The following is a 13,545-nucleotide window of genomic DNA, read 5'->3' as shown; positions in this document are numbered from 1 at the left end:
ACTCGATTAAATTTGAGTTTTTTGGAGTTCTTTTTACTGGCAAATATTTTTTTAAATTTAATTTAATTTTAAAACATTTTTAACTGCGTATAGTTGACACATAATGTTACATTAGCTTTGGATGTACAGCACAGTGATTCAACATCTTTATACACCATGCTATGTTTACCACAAGTGTAACTACCACCTATCGCTATACAATATTATGATATCATTGACTATATTCTCTATGCTGGGTCTTTTATTCCTGTGACTTATTCATTCCATAACTAGAATTCTGTATCTCCCAATCCCCTTCACCCATTTTACCCATCTCTCTCCCCTTCCCTTTGGCAACCATTAGTTTTTCTCTGTATTTATTTGTCTGATTCTTTTTCTTTGTTTATTCATTTTTTTGTTTTGTTTTGTTTTGTTTTTAGATTCCACATATGAGTAAAATCACATGGTATTTGTCTTTCTCAATAACTGGATTAAATTTGAAGGAACTATTGACCTTGATTAAAGTAAGATAAACTGCGAACGTTTATGGGAAGATTTTAAGTTTCCTTTAAGAAGTGTTTCTGGGAAAGGAAATATCTTGACCACAGAGAGACTGCCTGGACTAGAATTATAAGTATATGGTAGGCTGAACATATAGACTCTGTATTCATTACTTATGTTTAAAGATCTATTGTATAATTAATCTTGTGTTTAATTAATAGTAATAAAACTATTCATCGCCCTGCAAATAAAGTTCATTAAATAGATAAATATGGTAAACTGTGAACTCAGATGGCATTTGCTGACAAGAAAAAAAAAGCCATTCTCTCCAGTAAATAGGAAATGGTCTTTACTTTCTTATATTTTGTTTAGAATGACATCATTTCTGATGTTAGTCCCCTGATTTCAGCCAGTGATTTTAGTTAATGAGCTCAATTGTCTTTATTTTAAATAATACTAGTCTAATGCTGAAAAAAAGTTGCTATATAACCACTAAAATTTTGTATGGCACTTATGCTATTAACAATTTAAGAACATAGGTCTCAGGGACCAGAGGTCAGTGTCACTCTTTGTGCAGTATATCTTTATATGTTATTATCAGTATCCACAGAATAAGCTGGACCATTGGAATAGACATGTTTCATTACTATTGTTAAATGAATTCATAAAGTCTTTAAATTCCATTAGGTTACCCCACTCTACCCTTCCTCCTTCAGGTAGTGTTTTATAACTCCTGTTTTGAAGGACAACCTGGTATTAGGAAGAGAGTAAGACAGATTCAGTTCTGAATGCAACTCTGCCAGTTATAAATTGTGTTACTTTGGTTAAGTACTTAGCTCTCTAAGTGTGTTTTCTTCTGGGCAAAGGAAAAGGTAATAAAACCTACTCTGAATGGTACTATTAATTGAAATGAAACTGAATGACATGCCACACACATAATAATTGTCAGATATGAGAAGCTCTTTCCCTTATGATACCAGTGCCTTGGTACTAATGTTAACTCAGATTTTTGATTCAGTTTAACATTTATTGAGTGCCCAACACATGCTGGGCACTGGGATAGACACAAATGCAAAGATGTGTAAGTTCTGGCCCCTGCCCTCAAACAACTAAGAGCCTATCACGAAGGGACCAGCACATGCGTGAGAACTCATATCATCTGAAGAGAGATAAGAACTACCAAGATCAGTTTACATTTCTTGTCCTTTACGATAAATACTAATTTTATTGTAAAAGCATAACAGAAAGTAAATTGGATTCACTTTTGCATAAATCTAGAATATTTTAGCAAAATATGCTTTATTCTTATAATTTTTTTTAATGTTTATTTATTTTTGAGAGAGAGACAGAGTACAAGACGGGGATGGGGCAGAGAGAGAGGGAGACACAGAATCTGAAGCAGGCTCCAGGCTCTGAGCTGTCAGCACAGAGCCCGACACGGGGCTCAAACTCACGAACTGCGAGACCATGACCTGAACTGAAGTCGACGCTCAACTGACTGAGCCACCTGGGCACCCCAGCTTTATTCTTATAAATGTTAATTTATTCTTATAAATGTTATAAATAGAATATATTTACATACTGTCTTAAGGTATTTTCTTATTCTTTTTTATTTTACTTGAGAGAGAGAGAGAGAGAGAGAACGCGACTACATGAGTTGGAGAGGGGTGGAGAGAGAAAGAGGGAGACAGAATCTTAAGCAGGCTCCATGCTAACTGACCTTGAAATCATGACCTGTACTGAAATCAAGAGTCAGATGCTTAACAGACTGAGCCACCCAGGTGCCCCTCTTTTTGTTTAATTTACCAAATAAGAAGTCTGGTATTTTCAGTAAGTCACATTTCTAATTTGCTTAGTTGCCTTATAAGTAGCTCCTTCAAGAAAAGAAAAATAATATTTCTTAAATGTCAGCCCCATACAAGTATTCTACCAGATGCTTTGTGTGCTTCAAAACATGTAACTTATATAAGGAAGCTCTAGGTTCTAACGATTTTTTGTGAAGCACATCAATCCAAATATGCTTGTATAGAGATTCCATTGTGTGTTGAATTTCCTATTTCAGTTAAACCTTTCTGAACTTGCGATTGCCTTAACTTGTTCTTGCCATAATTCAGGTAACTTCCTTTTGAATGTACAGATTATTTCTTGTGCAAGGAACAAGATGACTTTATACAGCTTGTTATCTACAAGGAAACTCCCCTAAGACTATCAGCAGAAGCTTTGCAGGCCAAAAGGAAAAGGCACAATATATCCAAACTGCTGAAAGGCAAAAAACCAACCAAGAATACTCTACTGGTAAGATTATCATTCAGAACTGAAGGAGAGATAAAGAGTTTTCCAGACAAGCAAAAGCTAAAGGAGTTCATCACTACCAAAGTGGCCACACAAGAAATGTTAAAAGTACTTCTTTAAGTTGAAAAGAAAGAGCATTAATTAATAGCACAAAAACATATGAAAGTAAAAATCTCATTGGTAAAGGTAAGTAAGTTTACAGCAAGGTAGAGGACTATTATAAAACTGCTATGAAGGTTAAAAGACAAAAGTAGTGAAAACAACCGTAATACTTAGTTAAGGGACACACAGTATAAAGAAATGTAAAATGTGACTTCAAAAAAATAAATAAAATGTGGGAGGGAGTAAAAATGTAGACTTTCAGAATTTGACCAAATTTAAGTTGCTAATCAACTTAAAATAAGCCATTATATATACATATATATATACACATATACATATATGTATGTATGTATGTTATATATATGTATATGTATGTTGTATACAACATATACATATACATATGTTGTATACAACATATGTAGCAAATATATATATATGTATATATGTTATATATACAACATACATATACATAACAAATATATATATGTATATATATATATATTTGTATATATATATTTGTTATATTTGAGCCTCATGTTAACCAAAAAGCAAAATCCTATACTAGACATACAAAAAACAATAAGAAAGAAATATAGGCACAATACTAAATAAAGCCATAAAAACACAGAATAGAGCAAGAGAAGAAGAAACAGAGAGAAACTACAAAACAGTCAAAAAACAATAGGCAACAAGTATATACCTATCAATAATTACTTTAAATGTAAGTGGATTAAATACTCCAATTAAAAGACATAAAGTAGCTGAATGGATATATAAACAAGAACCATCTATATGCTTGCTGCCTATAAGAGACTCACTTCAGATATAAAAACACACAAAGAATGAAGGTGAAGGGATGGAAAAAAAAAAATTTCCATGCAGATGGAAACCAAAAGAAAGCTGGAGGAGCTATGCTTACATCAGACAAAATGGACTAAAACAAAGACTATAGTAAAAGACAAAGATATTACATAATGATAAAGGGGTCAATCCAATAGGAGGATATAACATTTGTAAATTTTTATGCATCCAACATAGGAGCACCCAAAGATATAAAACAAATTCTAATAGATTTAAAGGAAGAAGTTCACATTAATACAATAGACTTTAATACCCCATTTACATCAATGGATAAATTATGCAGATAAAAAACCAATATGGAATCACTGGCCTTTAATGACACATTAGATCAGATGGACTAAATAGATATATACAAAACATTCTATCCGAAAGCAGCAGAATATATATCCTTCTCAGTGCACATGGAACATTCTCGAGGATAAATCATACATTAGGTCACTAATCAAGTCTCAATAAGTTTCAGACTGAAATCATATGAAACATCTTTTCTGACCACAAAGATATGAAACTAAAAATCAATTAGAAGAAGAAAATGGAAAAGTCACAAATATATGAAGATTAAACAACATGCTACTGAATAACCAATGTGTCAATGAAGAAACCAAAGGAGAAATTTAAAAATGCCATTAAAATACAAATACAACTTACTAAAATCTATGGGATGCAGCAAAATCAGTTCTAAGAGGAAAGTGCATAGTGATACAGGCCTACTTCAAGAAACAAGAAAAATCTCAAACTATCTAACTTTACATTTCAAGGAACTAGAAAAAAAAAAGATCAATGAACTAAGAGCTGGCTCTTTGAAAACATAAATAAAATTGACAAACCTTTAGCTAGACTAACTCGGGAAAAAAGAGGGCTCAAATAAAATTTTTTAAAAAGGAGATTTACAACTGATATCACAGAAATACAAAGGATCATAAGAGACTACTATGAACAATTATATACAAGCAAATTGGCCAACCAAAAAGAAACGGATAAATTCCTAGAAAAATACAATCTTCCAAGGCTGAATAATGAAGAAATAAACTTTTGAATATGTTGATTACCAGTAAGATTAAAGCAGTAATCAAAACCCTCCCAACAAACAAGAGTCTAAGACAAGACAGATTCATTGGTGAATATTACCAAATATGTAAAGAAGAGTTAATACCAATGCTTATCAAATTCTTCCAAAACGAAGAGGAGACAATGCTTCCTAACGCATTTTACAAGGCTACTACAAAAAAAGAAAACTACAGAAAAATATCCCTGATGAACATAGATGCAAAATCCTCAACAAAATACTAGCAAACTAAATTCAACAATAAATTAAAGGGATCATCAAGTGGGATTTATTCCATGGATGCAAGGATGATTCAACATCTGCCAATCAATCAATGTGATATACCACATTAACAAAATGAAGGCTAAAAATCAAAGATCATCTCAGTAGATACAGGAAAAACATTTGACAAATTTCAAATTTGTCATCCATTTGTCATCCATTTGACATCCATTTATGATAATAACTTTCAACAAAGTGGGTATAGAGGTAATGTACCTCAACATAATAAAGCCATATATAACAAACCTAAGCTAACATCATATTAAAGGGTGAAAGACTGAAAGTCTTTCCTCTAAGATCAGGAATAAGACAAGGATGCCCACTACTACTACGTTTAGCTCAACATAGTATTAGAAGTTCTAGCCATGGCAATTAAGCAAGAAATAGAAATAAAATGCATCCAAACAGAAAGGGAATGGGGAGCCAGGTTGGCTCAGTGGGTTGAGTGTCCAACTCTTGATTTTGGCTCAGGTCATGATTTCACAGTTTGTGGATTTGAGCCCTGCATTGGGCTCTGCACTGACAGTGTAGAGCCTGCATAGGATTCTCTCTCTCCCTCTCTGGCTGCCTCTTCCCTACTCATGCTCTATCTCTCTCTCTCTCAAAATAAATAAATAAATAAATAAACATGAAAAAAAAAGAAGAAAGGTAAATAAACATGAAAAAAAGAAGAAGAAAAGAAGAAGATAATATATTATATATAGAAAACCTGAAAGACTCAACTGGAAAACTGTCAGAACTAATAAATTTAGTAAAGATGCAGGGTAAAAATCAATATACAAAAATCTGTTGTATTTTTTTTAATGTTTATTCACTTTTTTTTTATTTTTATTTATTTTTGAGACAGAGACAGAGCATGAAAGGGGGGAGGGTCAGAGAGAGAGGGAGACACAGAATCTAAGCAGGCTCCAAGCTGTCAGCACAGAGCCCGATGCGGGGCTCAAACTCACAAACTGTGAGATCATGACCTGAGCCGAAGTCAGACACTTAACCGACTGAGCCACCCAGGCGCCCCAATCTGTTGTATTTCTATACACTAACAAAGAACTATTAGAGAAATTTAAAAAGCAATCCCATGTATAATTACATCAAAAGGAATAAAATATCTAGGAATAAATTTAACCAAGGAGGTGAGAGAACTGTATGCTGAAAACTGTAAGATATTAACAAAACAAATTGAAGAATAATGTAATATATTCTGTACAAATGGAGTGAAAGAATTCATATTATTAACATTAATATTAAAATGCCCATAGGGGCACCTGGGTGGCTCAGTCAGTTATGCACCTGACTCTTGATTTTGGCTCAAGTTATGATCTCACAGTTTGTGAGATCAAGCCCTGTGTTGGACTCTGCTGACAGTGGGGAGCTTGCTTGGGATTCTCTTTCTCTTACTCTCTCTACTTCTTGCCTGCTTTCCCTCCTTCTCTCCTTCTCTTTCAAAATAAATAAGCACACATACATACATGCATAAATAAATAAATAAATAAATAAATAAATAAATAAATAAATAAAATGTCCATACCCAAAGCAATCTATAGACTCAATGCAATCCCTATCAAAATTCCAATGACACATTCACATAAATAGAACGAATAATCCTAAAATTTGTATGGGACCTCAAAAGACCATGAATAGCCAAAACAATCTTGATAAGAGCAACCAAGCTGAAGGTATCATGCTCCCTGATTTCAAACTATATTAAAAAAAGTATGATAATGAAAACAATATGGTATTGACATAAAAAAAGTCACATAGATCAATGGAATGGAAAAAATAGCCAAGAAATAAACTCATGCACATATGGTTAATTAACTTATAACAAAAGAGGCAAGAGTATACAATGGGTAAAAGATAGTCTCTTTAATAAATGGCCTTGGGAAAAGTGGACAGCCATATGCAAAAGAATGACATTAGACTACTCTCTAATACTATACACAAAAATAAACTCAAAATGAATTAAAGATTTTAATTTAAGACCTGAAACCATAAAACTCCTAGTAGAAAATATAGGCAATAAGTTCCTTGACATTATTCTTGGCAATTTTTTTTTAGATCTGACTCCAAAAGTGAAGGCAACAAAAGCAAAAATAAACAAGTGGAAATACATCAAATTGAAAACCTTCAGCAAAGTAAATCATCATAAAAATTAAGACAACTTACTGAATTGGAGAAAACATTTCAAATTTATATATCCTATAAGAGGTTAATATCCAAAATATATTTTAAAAACTCACAAGGATGTAGAGAAAGGGAAACCCTCTTGCCCTGTTGGTGGGAATGCAAACTGGTACAGCCACTCTGGAGAAGAGGTTCCTTAAAAAACTAAAATTAGAACTACCCTGTGACCCAGCATTTTCACTATTAGATACCTACCCAAAGGATACAAAAATACAGATTCAAAGGGGTACATGCACCCCAATGTTTGTAGCAGCATTATCAACAATAGCCAAACTATGGAGAGGGTCCAACTGTCCATCAACTGATGAATAAAGAAGATATGGTATACATACATAATGGAATATTACTCAGCGATCAAAATGAATGAAATCTTGCCATTTGCAACATGGATGGAGTTAGAATGTATTATTTTAAGTGAGATAAGTCAATCAGAAAAAGACAAATGCCATAAGATTTCAGTCATATGTGGAATTTAAGAAACAAAACAGATGAACATATGGGAAAGGGGGAAAAGAGGAGAGAGGGAAACAAACCACAAGAGACTCTTAATGATAGAGAACAAACTGGGGATTGATGAAGGGAGATGGGTGGGAGATGGTCTAGATGGGTGATGTAATATCCACTGGGTGCTGTATATAGTGATGAATCCCTGAATTCTACTCCAGAAAACAATATCGCACTACATGTTAACTAAAATTTAAGTTAAAAAAAATAAGAGGGGTAGAAAGTGGGAAAAAAACACCCATACAACTCAACATTGAAACAAAACAGTCAATTAAAAAATGGACATAGGATCTAAATAGGCACTTTTTTTTTCCAATAAAGATATACAGATGACCAACAGGCACATGAAAAAGTGCTTAACATCACTAGTCATCAGGGAAATACAAATCAAGACCACAATGACTTATCACTTCACACCTGTTGGAATGGCTATTATCAAAAAGACAAGAAATAACTAGTGTTCGTGAAGATGTGAAGACGGGAACTCACATGCACTGTTGGAAGGAAGGTAAACTGGTGCAGGCATTATGGAAAACAGTATGGAGTTTCATAAAGAAATTAAAAATAAATAAGTTATGGAGATGAAAAATACAGCTTAGGGAATATAGTAATAATATAAAGTAAAAGTAAAAATAGAACTACCATATGATCAGGGCACCTGGGTGGCTCAGTCGGTTGAGTCCAGCTCTTGGTTTCGGCTCAGGTCATGATCTCATGGTTTGTGAGTTCAAGCTAACAGCACAGAGCCTGTTTGGGATGGGTTCTCTGTCTCCTCTTTTTTTGCCCCTCCCCTTCTCTCTCTTTCTAAATAAATTCCAAAAAATTAAAAAAAAAAATAAAAAAAAGAACTACCATATGATCCAACAGGTCTACCTCTGGGCATGTCATCAGAAAAAAAATAATAACACTAATTCAAAAAGATAAATGCACCCCTATGTTCATTGGAACATTATTTATAATAGCCAAGATATGAAAAGAACCTAAGTGTCTAACAATAGATGAATGGATAAAGAAGATGTGGTATAAACACACACACACACACACACACACACACACACACACACACACACACACTGGAATACTACTCAGCCATAAAAATAAATGGAATACTACCATTTGTGTTAACATGGATGGACCTTGAGGGCATTATGCTAAATGAAATAAGTCAGACAGAGAAATACAAATATTATATGATCTCACTTATACGGGGAATCCAAAAACAAAACAGGTGAAGAAACAAAACAAAATTTATGGATTCAGAGAACAGAGTGGTGGTGGCGGGGTAGAAGGGGGTGTTGCCAAATGTCCAAAATGAGTAAAGGTGTTGGGAGGTACACACTTCCAGCTGTGAAATAAATAGGTCATGGGGATGTGATGTGTGGCATGGGGACACAGTCAATGGTACTGTAGTGCATATTCGAAGGTTGCCAGGAGAATAGATCATGAAAGTTTTCATCATAAGAAGAAAAAATACTTTTTGTAACTTATGGTGACAGATGGTGGCTGGACTTACTGTGGTGATCATTTGCTGTGTGTACAGGTGTCGACTCATCATGTTGTACACTCAATATAATATTTATGTCAACTATGTTTCAATTTTAAAAAGAGTTAAAGACCTTCTTTAATAATGTCAGGATGGGGCGCCTGGGTGGCGCAGTCGGTTAAGCGTCCGACTTCAGCCAGGTCACGATCTCGCGGTCCGTGAGTTCAAGCCCCGCGTCAGGCTCTGGGCTGATGGCTCGGAGCCTGGAGCCTGTTTCCGATTCTGTGTCTCCCTCTCTCTCTGCCCCTCCCCCGTTCATGCTCTGTCTCTCTGTCCCAAAAATAAATAAAAAACGTTGAAAAAAAATTTTTTAATAATGTCAGGAAAATAACATGATACTCACTAGTCATCACTCACCTTTGGACCTGGTAATCCAGGTAACCCAGGATTTCCATGTGGCCCTGGTATGCCCTGCAAATAGTAAAAAAGGTCAGATCGTTCTTAGAACAGTTTTAGATACAAATAACAGTCCGTATAAATATTTCATAACATAATTTAATTAAAATGAATGTTACCTCTTTTTTTTTTTCCACAAAGCTTTTTTAATTTTTTCTGAGATGTTGGATTGTTCAGTCTTGGAAAGGAGAGCTACACTAGAGCAGTACTGCAGTTTCTGTCTTTTGATTCAAAACACTGTCTTGAGGTGTTTACCTCCTTTATTTTTCACCCCTATCTCCAGCCATACTGCATAGTGCTACTTCTAGAAGCTATGCAGAGTAAGAAGCCTAAAAACAAGGAAGTGCAAATGGATACTCCGGTCAACATGTGTTAACCCTTTCTGTACTTGAGTTTTTACTTATGCCATTATGTATCTCGTAAAGACTCATTTCATTTAACTTTACCCCCTACAGCTGCCCAAATCATTCTTCAAGTGTCAGCTAGATCCCACCTCAGTTTTATTTTATTTATTCTTTTATATAAATAAATATTATGTGGGGCTTGAGCTCACAACCCTGAGATCAAGACCTGAGCTGAGACCAAGAGTCTGACACTTAACCAACTGGGCCACCCAGGTGCCCCCCCCCACCTGTTTTTTAAATCCTAGATATACCATGATAAAGTGATTTCTCTTTCTTACTAGCTTTCATAGAAATTGCTACATGTAAAGTTAATTTGTACTTAACTGTATATCACTTTAGGACATTTATTAGACTGTTCTAATCTGTTACTTAAATATTTTATTGCCCTTTTAACTATGACATGTGCCATTTAGTTCTAGGATTAAAAATTTTTTGAAAACGGACTGTTTTTAGTATTACCAGTATAGCGCTTGGAACATATTACACACTCAATAAATATTTGTTGGTTTGAATTTAATAATTGCTTCTATTTACTGAGTGCCTACTATATGTAAATAACTGCGTTAATGCTTTACATTTCTCATTACTAATCCTTATAACAATCCTGCAAGGTGGCTATTTTTACTCCCCTTTACAAGTGAAGAAACTTAAGCTTATGGAACCATCAAGTGGAGGAACTAAGATCCACCTCTGGAAAACCTTCCAGGTCTCCAGGCCCCCTACACTCATTTGGATTTGGTACCCTTGTCTCAGCTCTTCAGCCACACCTCTCTCTTAACATATAACATATAGTTAGTAATTACTTATTTTTCTGTCTTTTCAATTCTGAATTAATAGAGCATCGTGTTTCAGAAAGGAAAGGGGTGTCAGCAATGGCAATATTGGAAGCATATCTAGCAAGACTAAAACTAAGGAAAAAAGATTAGATTTTATGATATGTCATTTGCAACCTTCAAAAATTGTTAGATTAAATTATTATTAAAATAAATTTTAATAAAATAGATGGAAAAATTTATGGGCCTTTACACATAAGCATTGATGTAGGGCCACGGCATAAACTATTATTTTATAAAGTTCAATAGTGCAACAACAGTGAGCTAGGACAATAACTAGGAAAAATTAATAACAGTGAAAGTTTGAGGGTTTTTTTTTGAAAAGGGATAATGGTTTGGTTGTTGCCACATGAGCTAAAATCTAGGGAGAGAAAAAAATGTGAAGTTGCAAGTTTTAAGTTAAATAATGGAATGGAGATAAAATTAGGAACACAAATGTAATAATTAGCCTGGAGAAGAGGAATACTGTTCCTTCCTTAAAGAAAGGATTAGACAAATAAGTGAAAAAAATAGATAGAAATGAGGGAAGGAAACTGGTGTACTATGAGAATCGATGGAGACTCCGACTGAAGGTCTTGCTGAAGGAGAAGAGCCTCAGTAGTGGATAGAGAATGGGATTGGTACAGAGAGAGATCCAGTCCCCAGAAAGGTGGGATCCAGACAGAGAGCCAGAAGGATGGAAATGGTCTGCCGGCTATGGGAGAGTGGGCGCATGGATGAGAGACTGTAGGAGGAATGTGATAGGTCAAGTATAGAGAAGTGAAACAAATGTTTAACCGCAGCTACAGCCAGTGAGCGTTCATCTGAGCCTTCTTGTCCGTATGAGGACAGGAGTTGACTGTGAATATGGACGACTTAAAGTAATATTTCAGGACGCTTTTTCACTATATTGTGTGTAAGATAGACAAAAATCGGGACAGAAAGTGGATTATACACGGCATGTGCATCTGTCTTTATAACACACGGTTGCAGTTCCTTTTCTGGCTCTTGGAAGAATTTCTGTTAGTAAAAGTCCACATTTATTTTTTAGGTTTGAAAGAAACAAATTTTAACACAGCAGTAAATCTTTTGTTGGACATGTGTAATGTGAGAAACCACTGCTGATCCTTAAGGCAGCTTTTTCCTCAGGTTAATTATTTTTCTAGTCAGTAGCTCTAGCATTTTCCACTATGTAATCCAGGAATGTACTATTTTAAGGCAACCCACTCCTCTTCATTTCCCAAAGCAAATGAACCCCACCTCGAACTATCAACTACCCATGAGATCGCTTTATAACTAAGAATAATGTTACAAGTAGCACTAATTTATAAATTTGATAATCCTTCTCAGGCAGGTTCACAGAGAGTGCCTTGGCTGGGTGTTTACGGTCAAATAAACAAGCTGCACGTGTTCCTGAGTTTCTCTTGAATTGGCAAAGGTAGACTAAGTTTGAAGACCCAGGCAGGTTTCCAAAGAAAGTACATACTGTACGGTGCTGGGGAAAAAAACATACTGCAGTGTTACTAATTCTAACAGCAGTGGGACACAGAGCCCATTTACTCACCCGTGGACCTCTCCTTCCTGATGGGCCTGGGATGCCTGCTGGACCAGGTGGACCCTTGGAAAACAAATGCCAAGATGTTAGGCACAATTATAGACACATCTTTTCTCACAAGACTTATTAAGATTCCCACTTTAGGGCTTTGTTTTCAGTCCCCAGTTCCCAGCTGATGATGATTTTAAAGTAATATGAATCCCCTCACCCTAATCAGCAGGGGTGAGAGTTGAAACTCAAGTGTCCTCTTTAATCTGGCCAGAAATGGCCGTAGGAAGTCTGTGACTTATGGTTACAGCCACTGTATCTGGCTTTTACAGGAACCATAACTAGTAGTTTTGTGGGTAACTTTTACCTAAATTTACTTTTACTACTGAAGGCAGAATTCAATTTAGGGTTGGGAGACCAACAACTACAGGTCGTTTCAGACACATTTCAAAAGACTTGCCCGGAAAAATTAAAGCACTGACTCTGTTATGTTCTCTTAAAAGACTTATAGCAAGGATCTGTATAATGTGTTAAACTGTTATGAGATCCTTCTTGTATATTCAGTAATAAATCTGCCTTGCACCAAGTATAGCATACCAGGAGTTCAGTCAGAGACTTAAACGGTTTGCAAAACGAAGTAAGAAAGCAAACACTGATCAATTTTTAAAGCATTCTGATTAAATATACTAAATATTAAATATATTAAATAAATATTAAATATGTTAAGTAATATTGAATAGGAAGAAGTAGTTTCCTTCTTTACTTCCTCACATGATGACTTATGTCGTCTTTTTTTACTTTAACAATCAACTGGGGCAGAATAAATGTTCATTTGAGACGTGGTTAACATATGCATTCATTCATGTTGCATTCACTTAATTGTTGCAGAGCACTCTGCTGATATGGAATTATTCTTGGTGTCTCTAGAGCATACACATATTCCACTTTACAAATATTCATTCAAGGTTGCATTAAAAATAGCATGAATGTTGAAATTCGGCATATCAAGGTTAAAGTGCTGGCCTTAGCATTAACAGATAGCATGGCCTAAGAGCCTTGATTTTATGCAGCATTTTTTTCTCATTCCTCATTCTGATATT

At 34.9% G+C, this 13,545-nt stretch overlaps 1 protein-coding gene across 1 annotated transcript in view; it reads right to left on the bottom strand.

Moving 5' to 3' along the window:
• The window catches only part of COL24A1 (collagen type XXIV alpha 1 chain), a 413,841-nt gene that overhangs the window by 370,199 nt on the left and 30,097 nt on the right, over positions 1–13,545 (bottom strand). The window contains exons 4-5 of the mRNA XM_047085469.1: positions 12,467–12,520; positions 9,648–9,701 (exon numbers count right to left, since the gene is read on the bottom strand). Coding sequence (XP_046941425.1) covers positions 9,648–9,701; positions 12,467–12,520 — 108 coding nt within the window. The remainder of the gene's footprint in view (positions 1–9,647; positions 9,702–12,466; positions 12,521–13,545) is intronic.

This window comes from Lynx rufus, unplaced genomic scaffold (assembly GCF_022079265.1).
Source record: "Lynx rufus isolate CCGP_SWC_20201006 ecotype Redwood Valley unplaced genomic scaffold, mLynRuf1.p SCAF_2, whole genome shotgun sequence".
Classification (NCBI taxonomy): domain Eukaryota; kingdom Metazoa; phylum Chordata; class Mammalia; order Carnivora; family Felidae; genus Lynx; species Lynx rufus.
The sequence above is the reverse complement of the archived record's forward strand: the minus strand, read 5'-3'. Positions and strand labels throughout refer to the sequence as shown.